Source organism: Phragmites australis, chromosome 2 (genome assembly GCF_958298935.1).
Source record: "Phragmites australis chromosome 2, lpPhrAust1.1, whole genome shotgun sequence".
NCBI lineage: Eukaryota > Viridiplantae > Streptophyta > Magnoliopsida > Poales > Poaceae > Phragmites > Phragmites australis.
This window is the reverse complement of record NC_084922.1, coordinates 49,357,747-49,377,260: the sequence shown is the minus strand read 5'-3', so window position 1 is coordinate 49,377,260 and position 19,514 is coordinate 49,357,747. Positions and strand designations below refer to the sequence as shown.

The 19,514-nt window shown below is 46.5% G+C and overlaps 3 protein-coding genes across 3 annotated transcripts; 1 reads left to right on the top strand and 2 right to left on the bottom strand.

Moving 5' to 3' along the window:
- Positions 1-707: 707 nt before the first annotated feature.
- On the bottom strand, positions 708-2,030 carry LOC133909506 (NAC transcription factor NAM-2-like). Its single transcript, XM_062351963.1, has 3 exons — positions 1,614-2,030; positions 1,234-1,523; positions 708-1,142 (listed from the first exon to the last, which is right to left on the bottom strand). Exons 1-3 carry the CDS (start codon positions 1,807-1,809, stop codon positions 909-911), a joined length of 720 nt encoding a protein of 239 aa, XP_062207947.1. The 5' UTR covers positions 1,810-2,030; the 3' UTR covers positions 708-908.
- A 6,986-nt stretch (positions 2,031-9,016) lies between these two features.
- On the top strand, positions 9,017-12,290 carry LOC133909504 (probable protein S-acyltransferase 7). Its single transcript, XM_062351961.1, has 5 exons — positions 9,017-9,303; positions 9,837-10,019; positions 10,641-10,937; positions 11,231-11,464; positions 11,557-12,290. The coding sequence occupies exons 1-5, from the start codon at positions 9,241-9,243 to the stop codon at positions 11,989-11,991; spliced, it is 1,212 nt and encodes a 403-aa protein (XP_062207945.1). The 5' UTR covers positions 9,017-9,240; the 3' UTR covers positions 11,992-12,290.
- Positions 12,291-12,773: 483 nt separating this feature from the next.
- Positions 12,774-14,773, bottom strand: LOC133909505 (delta(3,5)-Delta(2,4)-dienoyl-CoA isomerase, peroxisomal-like). The gene is made up of 2 exons (XM_062351962.1): positions 14,038-14,773; positions 12,774-13,153 (listed from the first exon to the last, which is right to left on the bottom strand). The coding sequence occupies exons 1-2, from the start codon at positions 14,699-14,701 to the stop codon at positions 12,963-12,965; spliced, it is 855 nt and encodes a 284-aa protein (XP_062207946.1). The 5' UTR covers positions 14,702-14,773; the 3' UTR covers positions 12,774-12,962.
- Positions 14,774-19,514: the final 4,741 nt, after the last annotated feature.

Here is a 19,514-nt window from a genome sequence, read left to right as displayed (position 1 = left end):
ACAGTGACCGTGTGAATCAGTTGCGTCAGTGCGCCCAAAATTCTCCAAATCTTTGATCTCGTCCTAACAATTATTCGCTTCGATATGATACAAAGCGAAATGAGATGAGATGTCTCGCATCTGCAGTTGGACCAGACCGGAGAGGCCAGCCACCCAGATTGCAAGAAGAGTATTCGCATTCCTCTTCCTCTTCCTCTTGTTGCCAGCAGCAGCAAGTTCTTATTCCTGCGAAGGGGTCCTCAAGAAGAAAGGTATCTCTCTCTCGCTCTACCCCTTGCCAATCAGTGGCAGTATCGCAAACCTTATCATCTCCTTTCTGCATCTCCTAAGTGCACTGCCCTTTCTGCACTCTCTCTCTCTCTTTATTCTGTACCCTTTGTAGACCTGATTCTTGCTTTGTATATATGCCCTGTCTTGCTGTTTCTTGCACTGAAGCTATGCATGTGTCGTGCTATGGTCTGGCATCAGTTCCTTGTGGAGCTTAACTTGCTGAGCTTTCTTTTTGTGCGTAGTTAGCACTTGGCACAAGTGTTTGCTGACAGCAGGAAATTGAAAAGAGGAAGCAAAATGTTCAGTAGAGGAAGCACGTTTCAGAGAAGAGCTTGTGCAAATCAGTGAGACTGATTTTGTTGTACAGTACACTCCAATAGCTCCTTGGAGGAGACAACCAGCAAAAAGAAAGATGGAACTCACTTAAGCTCTGGGAGTAGACAAGAGGAAATGACGATTAATTGGCAAAAGGAACAAGATTATTTTTTTGTTTGAGCTCGATCTTTCCTTCTCTCTAGCTAGGTACCGAGGATTCTACGACATTAGCAGGGCAAAGAAGGGCATCCACTAGAACATGGCGCCCCTGATTAAGGGCCTAGTTAACTCTACTCTCCTGTCTCCTCTCCTCTCCTCTCCTCTCATGGCGAATTAGAGGCGACACTGCAGCTGCTGCTATCTCCGTCTTCCTCCTCCTGGTTGCCGGCCTCGGAGGTCTCGGTCACGCACGACGACGCCGGCGACGGCGATGAGGGCATCTCCCCTGCATCTTCTCCGCGCCGCACCGTGGAGCCGCGGCGAGCCGGATTGGTCCTCTTGAATATGCGACAGACCACCCAGTCGTTGGCCTCGGCCGCCGCATCACGACAGCTCACCTGAATCACAGAATTCACCGTGACAGAGCGTTTAGCTGTCAGAGTTCAGAAGCAACTACCGCAATTTTGGGACTATAATTCGGGTACGTACATGGGGAGGAGGCGGGTTGGTGGCGGCGCAGCCGTGGAGGTGGAGGCCGGCGGGGAGGAGGCGGTACTCGTGCATGGCCCACTCGGTGCGCTTGCCGTTGCCGCCACGGTGGCAGAAGACGAACGTCCGCTTTGCGCCGACTGGGCGCTTGCAGCGCGGCGAGACGACGAGCTTCTCCTTCCCGGACGCCTTCCAGACACCGGTGCCGGCCGCCCTGGTGGCCCCGCCGCCCCTGCGCCAGCACCTCGTCGCCGGCAGGTGGAAGACGAAGCGCTCCCCGTCGGCGTCGCCTGCGCCCCGACAATTTACTCAGATCAATGTCAACGCAAATGCACGTGGCCGTGGAATCGTCCCACGTGCGGTAGGCGATTGATGATTACCTGGGACGAGGTCCCATGGGTGGAGGCGGGCGAGGTCGGCGACGGGGATGATGTCGGCGGGGAGGGGGCAGGCGAGCGCTTTGCGGCGGAGGTAGTGCAGCAGCAGCTCCTCGTCGGTGGGGCGGAACCGGAAGCCGATGGGCAGCCCGGCCAGCCCCAGCCGCCCCTCCATCGTTGGACTTGGCTGCCGCGCCATCACCGTACAAGCAGAGCAACAGATCCGAACCAACCGAGAGAAAAAGCAGCAAGGACCGGATTGGCTTCCTCGGCTGGTTGCTTGCTTGGTCTGCTTGCTACTCCATGTCAGATTGAGATGGGCATCGGCGATGGAGGGCCGACGACGGATCGAAGCGTGGTTCTTGAGCTGCTTTCGTGGGCTCGTGTGGAGGAGCGGAAAAGGGGGCGGTCGGTACCCTTGTTTTATAGGGCCGGGGCAAGCAGTGGCGTGAAGCGGACTCAACCTCAGCTCTGCTCAACTTTCTTTTTTTCTCCGGATCCAAATCCTCCAGCTTCACTCCTGAGTAATATATATATGTTACAGTAATTTGCAGTCATATCAATGCTACTGCTCATGAGATACAGTAACTACAGAGTAATACATGCGAGATGTTACAGTGATTTGCAGTGCTGCAACACCAAGTTTTATCCGACCATCTTAGGCCATCTCCAGCAGTTACCTTAAATTTTTTTTTCTTCAAAAACACTATTACAGCATCCCCTATCACTATTACAGTACTTATTTTCAAACCATCTCCAACAGATACTCTATATTTTCACTCTACTTCCTCTCTCTCCTATATTTTAATATTTTCTTTCAACTACCTTCCTCTCTCTTCTCTCTTATTTTTTCCCAACGACCTGTCTCTTTTCTTCGGTGCTTCCCATTCCCGAGCCTCCCTCTGCCCTCTCCGGCGATTCCGGTGCCGGTGACTCCCCTCCCCCTCCGGCGCCCTTCCTTCACCGACGCCCTCCCCTCCCCGGCGCCTCCCCCTCCCAATCCTCCACTCCTCCGGCGCCCTCCACCTACTCCGCCGGCGCCTCCCCTCCCCCCTCGGGCGCCGTCCCCTCCCCGGTGGCCTCCTCCGGCGCCCTCCCCTCCCCGGCGGCCTCCTCCGGCATCCTCCACCTACTACGCCGACGCCCTCCACCTACTCCGCCGGCGCCTCCCCTCCCCCTCCGGCGCCCTCCCCTCCCCGGCTCCTCCCTTCTCCGGCGGCCTCCACCTACTCCTTCGGCGCCGGCACCTCCCCCTCGGCGGCCTCCACTCCCCGGCGCCTCCCCTCCCCCTCCGGCGGCCTCCCCTCCCCCTCCGACAGATCAGAAGGGGAAGAAGGTGCTCCTCCGCGCCGATCTGAACATGCCGCTGGACGACCACCCGAAGATCATTGACGACACCCGCATCCGCGCGTCCGTGCCCACCATCAAGTTTCCTACTCTGTGCCTACTAGGTCCGTGCACCCCCTCTCTCCCTCCGGCATCGAGCTCCGCTACACCGAGCTCTGCCACACCGGGCTCCGTCCTTTCGCGGGAAAGGCGTGGCGGTTGGGGAACAAGAACCGATTACAGTGATGCGGCCGACTCCATCGACCTTCAAAATTGCCGTCGGCTGGACTTTTTTGCGGGGCGCCTTATCACTGTAGCGGTTGTTAGCGATTCTGCTGGAGACGGTTGCGGGGCGCCACCACACGGCATCTGACGTGGATACCGATTCGGAGGTGGAATGCCGACTCTCCTGGAGTTGGCCTTAGATGGATCGAGGGCTCACGAAGATTTAAGTAGTGGTTGGTTAGAGGGTGAGTGTATGGAACGATTATATTTATATATTTAAGAATAAAATAATTTTATTTATATATAGGTATTTGTTTGGTAGGTGAGATAGAACTAATCTACTCGGAACGGCTACGTTCAGTTTTTTTTTACGAATTCGTCTCGAATCTTTAAAAAATATTCTCTAATTTATAACTATCTCATCCTACTGAACTCCAACCAAACAGCTAAAAACAGAATGGATCCGCTCCGTCTCACCTGTCCCACAAAACAAACACTGTTTAAAGTCCCTTGACTTCACCTGATCTGAATTCAGATTCCTCTCCGTCTCTATGCTACCTTTATTAACAAGAAGCTCTGTCTTTTTGAGTCTCCTATCCTACGCCCTCCTAAACAAGTCGCGGGCGTCCATGACTCATGTGGCGTAGGACTCTGCAGTGTCTGCTGAATTTAAGCTTGCAGAGGTGTGCCCTGTGGGTTTGGGTTTTGCCCATGAACAAGGCATCCATCTCTACCCTCTAGTTGGTGCAGTACACTCTCTCTCACACACACACATGCAGTCGCTTGTGTTTGTAGGTGTGCTTTCTTTCGTGGCTTTCCTTGCCTCTTTTCCTTTCCCTTAAATTCTCTCTTGTCTTTCTGTTCCTCCGCTTCTCTCTTGCTTGTTTTCTTTGTCTTCCTCGAGAGGACGGAGAAGGAGAAGCTTCCAAGTCATGGTTATGGCCACCCTCTCCATAGCTCCCTTGACCTTCCGTCCTAACCTAACGCAGCGGCATTGGATTCCAACATTTACTTCCTAATTTAACACACCGTTTCCGGTAAGGAATCAAAAGTTGCTGACAGCTCTCGTGCGCGCGGTAGAAACGAACAAAGAAGCGGAAGAAAATAACAAATCAGTTTTTATGAGCTCCGGCGAGATATGTGTGAATCCACTCTAGTTTTATTTAATTAAATAACTAATTATTCTGATTAGATCAAAATAACAATTCAGTTTTTTAAGTCAAATTAAAATGTATATACGGATCGCTACTGGCCATGCCAAGCGGTATGAACAGCGAGGCTTGTCCACGTTCGGATGCCAACATGCTTCACTTGCGAGTGCTTCGCCGAGCAGCATTTTGCGACGAGTTTCTCCACCGTGCACGGCTTATCAGGCGTCAGAGGAACCGATGATTCTTTGTGCTCAGAACAAGAGTATGGTGTCAGTCTCTCTGGAGGAGTACGAAACAGGGGGAAGGAGAAAACAGGTGCCGGTTTAGTGAAAAATGTGAACCGAGGCGAAGGACGATGTACGTAGAGAGCGAGCTGAAAGGGCAGGAGCCTTGGTTTTGCTTCAGCTTGCGGTGCAACGCAACGCAGCGGCCGCTTTGGGGCACGCTTTACAGTGACTTTCGGAGTCAGATGCATGCCTGCCGCCTCTGGAGCCTCTCTCTGCCTTTGCATTTGTAGCGAGAAGGACCGCAGGCAGAAGGAAAGCAAGGGGCAGGGCAGGGCAGGGCAGGGCAGGAGGATGGATGGTCCTGCTCTGCTGCGTCTGCGGGCACGGCGCCATGGGCATAGCACGCATGGCGTCACCTGCAGCATGCCGTGCATACACGGACGATCTGACGCTACTCCGGTGCCGTCCCGGCAAGTGACAGCAGCAACGGAGTGCCCACGAGTCGTGTTCACGGTCGACCTTGCCCGGCCGGCAAGCAAGCAGCTCCGCGCCGAGTCGTGTTCGCGGCTGCTCCTTCGCGCAATTCCGTCACATGCACCGCACCGCCGGGCGCCGGTGGCCGGTGCGTCCATCCTATTAATTGTGGATCCTTTCTTGTGAACTGCGGCTATTCCGGTGCCGTCCCGGCAAGTGCCAGCCGCAACGGAGTGCCCACGAGCGCACGTCGCCGGAGGTGCCAGCTTTGCCGGCCGGCGAGGATCCCTGTCAGGCAGCACATTCTGCGGGAAGCCCGCTCTTAACTGGGAGCAAGAGATCATGACAGGCGGAGAAGCACCCCTCGCGAACCTTGATTTGGATCCGACGACTCACGATTGCGCGAGCGATAACAGTAGACGTACGGGACGGTTGATCATTGCGCCAACGATGGAACGAACGGCACGCATCGTCCGTACGCGTCGGAATGCAAACGTGCTCTGCCCGTCGGACCCTGGGTCGAGTCGACTGCACAGGCGCCGCGCACGCACACATCGATCGATCTGGATGGATCGATCTAGCCACCCACCTCCTTTCCGAAACGAGACGCCGCAGCTTGCTTCTAGAGTTGTTCTTGCCTCCGCGTCACTCGCGCCGGTTGGTCACCTGCGTGCGCAACCGAGGCCATCTCTTGCACTGCTTCCTGGCACTGCGACGCAGGCAGAACGAACGTGACATCCGTCTCCCTCTCTATTTTTTTTCAAAAAACTCAAATCCGTCTCCCTCTCTAGCAACCCGTTTTGCCGTAAAGGAGGGGCGATGCATGTTGACTTGAGATGTGTGACAACTGACATGGTATTCCCTCACGTTATAAACACATCATGTTTTTAAAGCACGCACAATGAGATGCTTAGAAGAGGTACTTATAGAAAAAAATTGGATTTTTTTTTATCAACTACAACAGTACATGTGTTTAGATAGAAGATAAGGTGTTTACTTAAGCACTGCTATTTATATTAGTGCTAATAAGATAATTGACTATATTTAAAAATATATAGTCTTTATTTACATTGGAAATTGTAATTTTTAAGCATATGTAGTCTTTGTTTGTATTGAAAATTACTATTGTTATGTAGATACTTAGTACTCTTTTTTCTTAAAGACCTAACCATAAGCATCTAGCATTGTACACGGTATCTAACACATAACTTTGACAACTATTTCTTATTGTACTATATTTATAAAATTTATTGAATTAGTGATATTATGAAAGATTTTTTTTCAACACAAATCTACGTATATGATTTAAAAGTTTTCAAACTAAATATTTTGAAATCTATTGTTAGTAAAAAAATTAAAATTTGATCAAAATTTTAAAATGACATATATCTATAACCGGAGGGAGTATGGTTTGGTGCATCTCCCGTAAAGGATGAAAAGGGAGCTTGAAAGTTAACTTTCCGTTCCGGTTTTGGTAGGATGAGCAAGTACGCCTACCTGAAGAGTGAAGATAGTATTGGGCCCAACAACCTTTTCACTATGGACCGAACAAGAGTTCTTACTGGGCCAACAACACAGCCACGCTTGTTGGGCCAAGCCACATCTCGGCCGCCCATCTGCGTCCACGGAAAGCATCTGGGCCCTACTTTCACATTGGGCCGGCATGCGAGTTAGGTGATGATTGGTTGGAGAGCGAGACCCAACCGATGAAATAATTTTATTTATATATATAGATATTTATTTGGTAGAAGAGATGAATCATGTTTATTTTAATATCTTGAGCTTGTCGTCAGTGTCATAATTAAAGTGGGATAGTTATGTTTTAACTTTTTTGAAACAACTCTATCCTAAATCTTTAAAAAATATTCTTTGATTTTAAATTATTTTATCCCACTGCTCCCCATCTAAACAACTCAAAAATAAAAATAAATGCATTTGCTAAGTATAATTGCTGGTCTAGGTTGGTCGAGAATCACGATGGTACAGGATCCTCCTGGAATGATTGGGCTCGCCTCGTTCGTAGGAGTATCATTGAAAACTTTCCAGAAAGTGGAGAAATGCGCCGCGGCATCATCCAACTGACACACTTTCTGCCTTTTTTACTTTTCAGCCTGCTTTTACATTTCAACCCCTATGGGGCGATTGGTTGCGTTTACATTTCAACCCCGCGCAGGCCACGAATTGCACGAGTGTTTGGTTGCCTTCTCCCCACGCCTGTCCCGACTCCCGAGCGATGCAAGTGAGCGGCGTGAGCCTGGCCCCGCACAAACAGATTTCATCCGCGTTTCCACCGGATGAGGCCGATGAGAGCTGCACTAATAATAAGATTAGTATATAATTAATAAATATTAACGCATATTAATATATATTAAATTTAATTAAGATTTAATATGATAGATTAAGTATTATATAGTGTATTTATGTAAAATAAATATTATGTTAATATTTGTTTTTTATTTTAATCTAATGTAATATATACTCATATAAATAAATAAATATAATCTCTTTTCAACCAGACTAAACACATGCAACCAACTAAACAAATATTATTGCATCTCTCTAGTCTAACTAAACTAAGCTTATTTCACTTAGATACGAGCAAACTGAGCCATACAGTAGCCAAATGGGCCCTATGGCACATTTTTATAAGAAACAATATACGAACTTATAGACATATGCACACATTTATCCCACAACATACACACTCACACCATACATATCGAAGATACCAATCTTAGAGATTAAAAAATTATCAGGTATATTATCTATTATTAAAATAAAATTCTATCTTGGTGTAATGCAAAAGAAGTAAACCTATTTTGATCTCCGGTAGACATAAGTACAACCACCCGCACCAACCTTCTCCTTCTCCGTTTCTCTTGATTTTGTTTTATGTCCGTTCTCATTTCTCAAACATGTTAGTGGCGAGATATTTACAAATAATCCCGCATAACATGTGATTAGTGAGGCTCGAATGCTGCTATCAGCCAAAAGCAAGTACCATGTCCGTTGAGCAGATTATTTACCCGGGAGCAAATCTCAGTTCCTATAGTTCGCCCGCTGAGTGATATGACTTCATCCCTTGAACTAGTCTTCTCTGCTTCCACATTTGATGATCAGAAAGAGCACTGTTTCAGGTAAATTGATGGCAATGATCAGTTGATCACAAACCAGACAGTGCCACTTTTTTGTGTGCTTCAATGAAATTATTTCCCTTTTATCAAGTATTCAACTTTCAGTTATTACACAGGCCCATCGATCCTACTTCAAAAGAAGTTCTTCAGTTTTGACAGTTTGAGAAGAAAGGGCGTTCGTTTTTTATTTGACCTGACAATGACTTGGACCATAAGCACTAAACTACTACTTACTCTGTTGATAAATTTTGACTGATAATTAATCAAATTATATATGTTTAGTATACAAAATTTATTTTAATTGATTTATATTTCAAAATACTTTTAATACGATATTGATTTTATAGCAGTTGATAACATATTATAAAATAAATTAACGATCAATATTTACTTATGATGATTTTTCAGATTTTTTGATTTTTTTTAAAACAAAATATGTCTTACATTTTTTTAACGGAGGTAGTATTCCCGTTGAACCAAATAACAACTTCTTAATACACTACAGGTTGAAGATAAATTAACTGTCACAAATCTGAAATTAGTATTTGGACAAACAACAAACCCTCTCAACTTTGTTCACCCACTTGCCCCAAAATCTCCTTCCAGCTCAACTGCTCAATAATTTGGTCGACAACTACCCTCTTCAGCTGCACTAACCCCAATCAAACAACTTTCTTCACAGAAAGTTAGCCAAAAAACATTAAACAAAAAAATTCATGGCAGTGGAGAAGCTACCTATCTATATTACAATATGCAAAGAAATGGTGGAGCTCTACTCATGGAGATCAAAACTCAGAATAACTTGAAGGGTGTTTCTGCAAAATTAGGAAAGCAGGACCACGAAATATTACTACACGTCCCCGGCCGGAGTCCTCAGCATTTGGTTTGATCTCACCCTTCTCTCTCTCTCCCGTGTCTTGGCTTCCGACATCAGCGGCAGCGCAGCGGCGGGGCCGCGGCACTCCGAGCTGACGTCACCTGCCTCGATCCCCGGAGGCGGGGGGATGATAAAGGGAGGTGGCTACGCCGCCGGCTATGTAGTGATCTGGGCCGTGATCTCGACGGCGATTCGCGGCTGAGAGAGCGGGCGGGGATGAACGGACCAGGTGCCGGCTCAGAGGGGCCGTTGGTGTATCAGGCCTGGAAGGGGAGCAATGTGAGCGCAATGCCCCGCCCCTCCTCCCTCTTCCCCTCAACGCCTTTCTTCCTTCCCCCATTTCTTTGTTGCATGTGTGGATCTGTGCGTTCTTGAGGTGGTAACTCAAATTGGCTGTTTCTTTCTAGGGACCGACACTAGATTATCTCGTGCAGATGCTAGCATTCCTCTGTTGAGCTGGGTAAATTCGATTGGTCATTATTGCTCGAGAAAAAAATGATTCCCCTTATATTTTATGATTTTGTACTAGGGAATGTAGGTTCCGGGACAGGTTTGGTTCCCGTGGTCTTGGCCAGGACAAGAAACCGGAGTGTTAGGACTGAAAACTAGTGCATTAATGATCCTTCGACCTAATGTTTGTTACGACTCAGAATGATTTCTTCTTCTTTCTTGTGCGAGTAATGCTAATGCATAGACAAAGTTGGCAATGGTACCTACATAGCTAGAAGTTCTTTCCTATGAGATCTTTAAACTGTTTTTTGCGGTGATAGAAGTGGAAAGTGTGATGAACAGTAGCTTCCATACTTTTGCAGGTATTTTTCCTAAAGGGGAGATTTATATTTGGTCCTGATGCAAGATCCGTGTTTGTCACCATGTTCCTCATTATTGCGCCAGTATCGATCTTTTGTGCATTCGTTGCAAGAGAATTGATGAATAATTTCTCTTATGGTCTGGGATTGCCGGTAATGGTTGCAGCAGTTTTATTCACAGCATATGTGAGTATCATTCCTAGCCTTTTTTCTAATTCACCAACTTCATTGATTTCCTTAGTTGTGTGGTGCTACTTAATATATGCGATTATTGGTATATTAGTCTCAGTCTTCAACTCAGCTGATAGCTTCAGATGTGCGTATTGTGAATCTGTACTTGTGGTTGCATGATCATGTGGATTCAGTTTTGATTACAATAAAATCATATGATTAGAATTAGGAAATGCCCAATTTCGTGTTTGTAGTTCTTATAAGTTGCATGTTAATTAGGCAAGCGACTCACCAGATGATATACTACTTGTGAACTGTCATTTTATTGCTCCCAATAGTATCAAACTGCGATATTCTGCCTTTATTGTTTGTCATGTGTTAAATGACAATTGATTCCTCATTATATAAATGTAACTGAGCTTTGGATATCAAGAAAATGGGATTATTCCCCCTGTTGTACCCTTTTAACTTGCTGTCCTCTAGCACTAAGATTATTTTGCTGGCAATACTGTCATCTTGTTAATTTGATATTTATGCAATTTGCCTTCATGGCCATGCTGGTAAAGTGCTAAACAGAAAAAAATTATATACGTAAGACATACTTTAACTTATTTATGCATTTATACCACTTTTCAGGATCTGAGTCTTCTGCTTCTAACTTCTGGGAGAGATCCGGGTATCATACCTCGCAACACACATCCTCCAGAGCCTGAAGGTTTTGATGGCAATGCAGAGGTTGGGGCTAACCAGACTCCACCTTTGCGTTTGCCCCGAGTGAAGGATGTCGTTGTCAATGGAATTACTGTGAAGACAAAATACTGTGACACCTGCATGTTGTACAGGCCTCCCCGTTGCTCCCATTGCTCTATCTGCAACAATTGTGTGGAACGTTTTGACCATCACTGCCCATGGGTTGGCCAATGCATAGGACTTGTAAGTTCATAAATTAAATGACTCAGAAAGCGCGTTCTACTCTTTTACATCGATTGCTTTGTCTGCGTATTGCATTCCTTGCTGTTCATGTAATCTGCTGCTAACAATTTCATGTAAATCTTGCATCTCCTGTCGTCTCTTCATTTGATGCTTTGATTAAACCTGAAAAATTCCTCTCTTGCCTCATGTTGTGAAAATATAGAGTACCTCTGCCGTTTAGAATGCCTTGACTCCTGCTTAAAATTGATGGATTGTGAAAAACTTAACCTTACAAGATTTCTTATTTTGTGCAGAGGAACTACAGATTCTTTTATATGTTTGTCTTCTCAACAACTCTTCTTTGCCTTTATGTCTTTGGGTTCTGCTGGGTATTCATTGTTAAGATCAGAAACACAGAGCAGATAACAATTTGGAAGGCAATGGCAAAGAGCCCTGCATCCATTGCTCTAATCGTCTACACATTCATTGCAGTTTGGTTTGTTGGTGGCCTCTCTGTGTTCCACTTGTATCTCATGAGCACAAATCAGGTAAAATTTGTTTCCTAGAAGGATATATGCCTAGTCTTGCATAATGAGTCTATTCTATTAATTGGTAATCAATTGCCCCTCTACTTTTGTAGACAACATATGAGAACTTCAGGTATCGCTATGATCAACGAGCCAACCCATACAACAGGGGAGTTGTAGAAAACATCAAAGAGATCTTCTTTACACCCATCCCTCCTTCCAAGAACAACTTCCGTGCCAGAGTTCCACAGGAGCATGGTCTGAGGCCTCGCTCAACAAATGGTTTCATGAGTCCAAACATGGGAAGAGCTGTTGGTGACATTGAGATGGGTAGAAAACCAGTGGCTTGGGATGAGCCAAGGATGGCAGCTGAGATTGGTGATTTAGGAGCAGGTCTGAGCAACTTGTTGGAGGACAAGGATGGCAGGTTTTGTAATGCATCTCCAGATCTCAGTCGTGACGCCCTTGCAGTTGGAGGCTTAGACGAGCAAGGTTCCTCGGTATTGAACCCTGGGCGGACAAGCTGGGGAGTCGAGGCGGGTCGATGATGGCAATGACCATGTAAGCGGCTATAGTGAGACTCAAGGGATGTTGGTGCCAGCTTCTTGCTAATTTGTTGTTTAGTTGAGATTTGAGGTCACAAATGTTATTAGGCTCATGACCTAGGTGGTGGTTGTTCTTGCATTTTCGTTTTTTCTCCTTTCTCTTAATGTGAGATGTCTTTCATGTATGTTGTTTGAAGCTGTTGGTTTGCGAGGTCTCCAATTTTTAGCACTATTCTGATGCGTCTGTATATAATTGGAGTGGTAAACCTAAAACAATTGATTTGCTTGGCTTTGGATGTTAATGGTTGTGAACAAGAATGGATCCTTGCAGTAAATGAACATCGCTACGTGCCTCCATCTGAGCACCCATGCTAAGGTTATTTTTTTAAGTAGTAGTCTGTTGTTTATTGTGAAAAAATATTGGAGGGTCTCTTGAGTTAATATGCTGCAATCCCGTTCCTGCTCAAAAGTTTATGATCAAATAGCCCACGAAGAGGAAGAGCATATAAAATTTCTAACCCCGAGGAGCCTTGCTCTTCTACTACGCTTCTTGGATATACTGCTTCAGTACAGTCTTAGTCCAGACTCTCATCTTGTAGTGTTGGGACTGACAAGATGGCAAGAACAATAGTCCCAGCAAACGACCTGAAGCTACTGTAGTACAAGTATCTGAAAGATTGAGCGAATCGGAGATTCACTATCATATGGTGCGGAAGCAGAACAGCAGAACAAATGACTGGTGCGTAGAAAGCTAGAACACGTAACAAAGCAGGAACACCCTGGGATCATCTGACATATATCAACCGAAACAACTTTGGTTCGACTTGATCCCAACAAGGTAAGCTCCATTGACAAGAATGGATACTTTACCAGTTGCTACCACAGATGGTCCTTCTTGTCCAATTCTAACACCTCACTTTATTCTTTCCGTTTCAGAACATAGCACTGTTATGTAAAAGTTTGGTATTTGATCATTACAGCTTGGAGAACACAGGCTTCCGCTTCTCCAGGAAGGCTTTGATGGCCTCCTTCAGATCATTAGATCTCAGCATCGCCGCATTCCACGTCGCCACATGCTCCAGGCCCTGTTCTACTGTCACATCCCTGCTTCTCAGCAAAACAGCCTTGGTCCCCATCACAGCCCATGCTGATTTCTCAGCTATTTCTGAAATGATTGACCAAATTCAGTCCAAACTGATCAAGATAACAACAGGTCATGCATGAGTGAGCTCTGCTCAAGAGTCAGAGAGTCGAGACACTTTGCAGTTTAAGCTACCAAAGGCACTAATATGCAATTCAACACACTAACACAAAACCGGCAATAAGTATGACTGCATATCTTCACATTATAGAAGGGGAATGAGCCCCTCAATCTATGGCCGCAATCACTGAACCACCGCAACCACTAAGCCACATGGGTCACCCTTCAACACACTAAGACAAATGCAAGGAGGCGGGAAATGGGGCTACAGATGGACCTCTATGAATTCCAGGGGCATAAAAATCATACAAACATATACAAAAATCAAACAAACATAGTTAAAGCTAAATGACATTATTATACCAGCAAGTCAGCGATCATATTCAATGTGACACACCGGTGCTACAAAAGTTGTCAAAAGGGCTGTCAATCCAAGGTATAGCTACTAGAGCACATATACAAAAGATATGTCAACAAAAATCACATTATTATACCAGCAAGTCAGTGATTATATTCAATGTGACCACCGGTGCTACAAAAAGTTGTCAAAAGGGTTGTCAATCCTAGGTACTCCGTATATCTACTAGAGCACAAATACAAAAGATATGTCAACAAAACACGGTTAGAGGATACCCTTTTTTGGTTTCTTGTAGTTTGTTGCTTTCAGTTCTATAGACATGAACTACCTAAGGACCTAAAGGCATTTCAACTCCCAGTAAAGTTTAGAGCTTAAAAAATTCTGAAATCCCTGATAACAATCAGTTCGAATTGTGCAGTTCTCATCTACCACATTTTAACGGGAGTAGCACAGCAACAACTACTATAAGAACAGATAGAGATCTTTATACCTCTGGCGATCTTTGCAACGCCGGCATCCAACTCTTGCTTGGAATTGAATACCTTGCTCACCAGCCCCATCTCCTTGGCCTCCATGGCGGTGATCTTGCGCCCTGTGAGCGCGAGTTCGGCGGCGTTGCCGTAGCCGATTATCCGCGGCAGGCGCTGCAGCGCGCCGAGGTCGGCGACGATGGCCATGTCCACCTCTTTGACCACGAACGTGGCGTCCCTGGAGCAATACCGTATGTCGCAGGCGGCGACGATGTCGACGCCGCCGCCGACGCAGGCGCCGTGCACGGCCGCGATGACCGGCTTCCGGCACTGCTCGAGCGCCGTGAGCGCAGCCTGCATCTCGAGGATCTTGCGGCGGAGGCCCTCGGCCGCGGCCGCGGGGTCGGCGCCCGCGGAGGCGGTGGTGAGCGGGTTCCCGGGGCCCCCAAGCTCGATGCCCGCGCAGAAGTGAGGCCCCGCGGCGGAGAGCACGACGGCGCGCGCGGAGGGGAGGCGGTCCAGGAGCGCCATGGCGCGCGGGATCTCCGCGAAGGCCGCCGGGCTGAGCGCGTTGCGCTGGGCGGGGCGGTTGAGGCGGACCTCGTAGACCGCGGCGGAGGGGTCCGGTTGTGTGACGGCGAGGGTGTCGAAGCCCCGACGTAGCTCAGCATCGGCGCCGGCCATTGCGTTGCTGTGGCGTGGGGTTAACTGCTAACCCTCGCTGGTCGTTACTGCTGATACGAAGGCGCGAGCGATTTGTCGTCACGTCCCGCTCTCTTCTTCTTGTTTTTGGGCTTGGGACACGACCAGATAATTTATCATAACCAAGTTCTAAGCTAGCCTTGGGGCCGCTTTTGGAAGGATCATTAACAGACTAACAGCGGCGGTAAGATCGATCAGTAGGACGATTAGATTCGTGTCGGATCAGGTCCCAAGCAAGAGCTCTCCATCTTTTCATCATCCTTCTTTTCTTTTCTCCTTTCTCTTATATCTTAAAAAATTAAGAAGGGGGCATAGGCCTTAGACCAACTCCGACGGAGGTAGTTTTGAGTGCTAACATACAGATACGGTATGTGCAGAACCCGCAAAGGCGTTGCAAATTTGCAGGAGAGGAACGACAAAGTTGTGAGAGCTCTCGAGACACGACAATACTATTCATGGTGCACGACTATGAGTTCGAAGAGAGATAAGAAATAATGTAAAATAGAAAATAAGATAGTTGTTAAAGATAAAAAATAAAAATATTATAATAATATTGTAGGAGATAAATTTTTAAAACATGTGCTGAAATAGTTTTAGGCTCATGAGGTAGATAGGTTTGGGCCCCTCCGCACTCATAGTGAATCTGCCTGTGGATTAGATGTAAATTTACAGGCCCTCCTATCCTATCCAGCAGTTGGGAGGCTATTACCATCACCGGACAGCATGATACTACTTTTTCTCTGTGGCGTACTGGCGAATTTCGTGCCTAGCGATGAGGCAAATCCTTCAGCAAGCATGTATTATCTCTAGTTACAAATTTATTACGCGTCGCAATATTGATGTGCTCATTTAAGAAAATGTTTTTGAATCTGCTGGAGTATTCTGATGCTATGGAGGATTCCTTGCAATTATCTTGTTTACTCCATTTGTTTTGAGAGGATGAACCTGATTAGTCTGCTCAGTGGAAGGTGATTTTGTCAAAGCCTCCCGCAGCCGGAGCTCGGAGGCACCCAGCGCTCAGGCCTAGGCGCCTAGCCCATAGGGTGATGGGGCCCATCGCCATGTATCCCAGGCGCCGACCCGCGTACCACACCACGTGCGGCCCTCCTCTTATTTGCGACGTGCGTAGTACGTAGAGCAGATGGCTGTGGACAAAAATGACATGTTTGATGGTATTACTTACAAAAGAATGCAGTTAACTAAGAAAGATGAGCTACAATATATTGGTACAAAATAGTTCAGTCGTTTTTAGTGATTTGTTACTACTAATTTTCTGTTGTCTCAACTCTCAATGCGTAGTTAGGTGTGCTAGGGGTTGAAATCCAACCCAATCATACAGTACATCTCATCAAACTCAATTCCACCTAGCCCAAAGAATAGTTTTGCCAAACCAATCCATTTTTCTCACCCAATCCAACCCAACCCAAATCTTTCAAACAGGCTCAACCCATTCTCCAACCCATTCTAATATGTGCTCCATTGCAAAGCCCATTGTAAATACATTAGCAGCTTGTGTTTATGATCGCTGATGCTGTATTTCGGGTGCGGTTTATGTATGTATTTGTAGCCGCAATTTTTTATTAATGTATTGGTCGCACATGATCTTGGAATTGATTTATCAAATATAGTATACATATGATCTGAAGAATTTCTAAATAAGCAAAAGTATTATATCTAAGCTGAAGAATACATTTGATGCTATAGCTATCACATTCTGAACTTGGCAGCATGAGCTAGAAAATACTAATCAGGAGCACAAGAAATTGGAAATGAACCTTTTGGTGAAAATATGGGTGCCTAATGGTCTCTTCTCCGCTCTCCTCCAGCTTCCTGTGGGTGCTCCTCCAGAAGAGCTAGTAATACATAAAGGATTATGCTAAGATCTACGAGCAACATGGCCCACAATACCAAAGGGCACAACAGGATCCGTATAGGGGCATGTCACTCTACAGGTAACTTTGGTGCGGATGCGACTAAGACTTAATCGTCAATCTCATCGTTAGTGTCGGTGAAGTTCAGATCTTCCTCTGAAATCATAAGCAAGGGTGAGTACAAATGTACTCAGCAAGTTTCAACCCTCGCCCTACAACAAGGGATATAAATATATGTATACGATATCGGTAAGGGTACTGCTATAAGTTTAATTTTGCGAAAATACCAAGTTTACACATGCAAATGCTTATTTTTATAAGACGGGTTTGTGAAAAACCATATCATCATTATTAAATAAAGGATGGGTTCGACCGTGATGGAAGGTCACCAGGGTCCAAATGTTAATATTATCGGACACTCCGTCCATAGTAACTCACGACATATTGCTAGACCTATTTCCAAAAAAAAGGGCACACCTTACCCACTCACCCTACAAGGAAAACACACGTAACCTAAGCTAGTTGTTGTGATCGAACTGTAGTTCGTCCATGACCCTAGACACGACTATTTAAATAGTTTTACCTCCGTATAGTGGTATGCTTTACCCACAAGCTGAGTTTGGCAACGCACCACCGTCGTGGTAGTGTGATTCAATAAAGCTATTACACACCTCAACATCATCCCACTAGTTGTCTACGGGAGTTAACCATGGGTTCCTGACCTATACTGGGCCTATAACCGGGTCCACGAGCCTACACCTGCTCAATGATCTCCCATTGCACTCTTGCCTCGGGACGACTAGTAGACTAGCTAGTGAGGTTTAGAATAAGTCCTGCCACATACAATGTCGAGTGGTTGTACTGTGAAGATTAGGTAAGATATCACACCAACTCAGTCCTTAACCGAACCCAAACAAATATCTTCATAATAAGCCTATCACACAGGCAGCACTTAGCTCCTATTGCATTCCCGACGGGAACCCTGATTTGTCTCGGCTCTAACATGTTTTCTTTTGTTATTAGTCATCGGGTAACTTTTCCTATTCTGATAACCCACACATCACTAAAGCACCATATTTTACATAGTTTGCAAAAACTAATTATGGTAAAGCATAAAATAACAGTGTAATATGTAGCCTAAATATACTAGTAACAAGGGATTCATCTTAGTGTAATTAATATTACCAAGATAATAATTCTAGGGTTATCAGGGTTATATTTAGAATTATAACAATGAGGTTGACTAATCTAAAATAGGACATAACTAGATCAACACTTTAAATTATGCTAATAAAAAACTTTATGCAATTATTTGGTGGAAAACGACTGCTATGGGTTGTGGTATAAAATCTAGGTTCAATATGATCGGCTCTTCCTCCTCCTCCTCGAACTCACCGTCTCTAAAATTTAGCACACAAAAAAACACAAATAAATACAAACAAAAATACAACTACACTCCAAAAATTATGAAACTGATGAGAATTGATAGAATTTGAATTTAGATAAATATCAGTGAAAGAATCATCGAAATCAGAATTGAAACGGATGAGATATGGGGTTAGGAAGTTGGATGGCAAAATAAATTAGGTAAAAAGAAAAGAAGAGAATATTCCCTAGAATATTCTTAAAAAGTATTCTTAGAAAAAAGAAAAATATTATTGTGTTGTGGGCTAGGTTCATGGACATGTGAACCGAAAGAGAGCTAGTCTATGGTCTCTGGTGGACTGGGGTTGTGGACTATGCTGATGTAGTAGCTGACTGGGTTAAAGGGGTGGGGTCAGTGCTAAGGTGGCGTCGATGTGGCACTGATGTGGTTGGACACGTGGCAACACAAGAGTGAGTGGTTGCCGAGGTGGCGCTAAGACGGTGGCGCTGGGGAGGGAGTCCGCGATGGGGGCTTGTGGAGAGCTCAACACTGGTAGCTCTCGGCCTCAAATCGGACTGAGAGCCGGTCCAGGAGGACCAGCATTGTCCGACGGAGCCTTTGATGGGCATCTCGACGGCGGGTGACGACTAGAACAGCGCTAGCAGCTCGTTAGAGTTGGGAAAGGCGGCGACTGATAGGGGAAACATGCGGAGAGGTGGTCTGGACAGGGGTTTAGGGCGTCGGGAGTGTGCATGGGGTGTGAGGAAGCGATCTCCATGCTCAACTTGGCTGATGAGGCATCAATGGCGGTTGGCGACGGAGGCGAAGGTCGATGGCCATTGCAGCTCGGTGACGGATCAAGAGATAGGGGGAGGGCCAGGTAGAGAGGTGAGGGAGGTGGAGGGTGGTTGGGTGGAGCTCGTTGTGGGGCCTAATTGGCCGGTGGCGGCTTATGGTGGTGGATCGATGACGGCAATCGCCGGAGGGGAAAATAGTGAGAGGGGGGGGGGGGAGAAGTGGCGGAGCTTGCCTTGGTGAGCTCGGCAAGTGGCAGTGAGATGCGAAGGAGCAAGCTGCCAGCTTTTATAGGCGGTCAGGGGGAGTGGCAGTGTCGATGGTGGGGTTTGGCGATGGCGCTAGCGTGCGGTACGACATGGAGTGGCTGACAATAGCAATAGAAGGCGGCATCGTAGCGGTTTTGGATGCGCACTGCATGAGCGAGAAAAGCGGTGCGGCAGCCAAGGTGGTGGTGGCCCCTTGCCCAGTGTGCATGCTCGCACCGGCGATGTTGTCGGGCTATCGCCGAGCGTGGCGCCATAGGAAGAGGAGCGACGAGGAGGCGATGTAGATGGTGACTCATCGCCAGTGTGGGTTAGGCGATGGCAGAGGTAGGCTGGCAGCGCTATCGCGACTGGCGAGCTTGGGCGTGAGCGCGTGTAGGTGCTAGAGGAAGAAGAAGAAGGGAGGGCGACAGGCTGGCTAGAACGAGCGGGCCGTGGGGAAAGAAAAAGAGAGAAAGAAAAGGAAGAGTGGGCCGAAGGGGCGAGCTAGGTTGTGG

Excerpts from the sequence above, each read along its gene's own strand:
- LOC133909505 (XM_062351962.1), bottom strand. The coding sequence starts at position 14,701 with ATGGCCGGCGCCGATGCTGAGCTACGTCGGGGCTTCGACACCCTCGCC. Across the intron at positions 13,154-14,037 it reads CGTTGCAAAGATCGCCAGAG|AAATAGCTGAGAAATCAGCA; the intron begins GTATAAAGATCT and ends CAATCATTTCAG.
- LOC133909504 (XM_062351961.1), top strand. The coding sequence starts at position 9,241 with ATGAACGGACCAGGTGCCGGCTCAGAGGGGCCGTTGGTGTATCAGGCC. Across the intron at positions 9,304-9,836 it reads AGGCCTGGAAGGGGAGCAAT|GTATTTTTCCTAAAGGGGAG; the intron begins GTGAGCGCAATG and ends ATACTTTTGCAG. Across the intron at positions 10,020-10,640 it reads CAGTTTTATTCACAGCATAT|GATCTGAGTCTTCTGCTTCT; the intron begins GTGAGTATCATT and ends ACCACTTTTCAG.
- LOC133909506 (XM_062351963.1), bottom strand. The coding sequence starts at position 1,809 with ATGGCGCGGCAGCCAAGTCCAACGATGGAGGGGCGGCTGGGGCTGGCC. Across the intron at positions 1,524-1,613 it reads CCCATGGGACCTCGTCCCAG|GCGACGCCGACGGGGAGCGC; the intron begins GTAATCATCAAT and ends GTCGGGGCGCAG. Across the intron at positions 1,143-1,233 it reads CCAACCCGCCTCCTCCCCAT|GTGAGCTGTCGTGATGCGGC; the intron begins GTACGTACCCGA and ends TCTGTGATTCAG.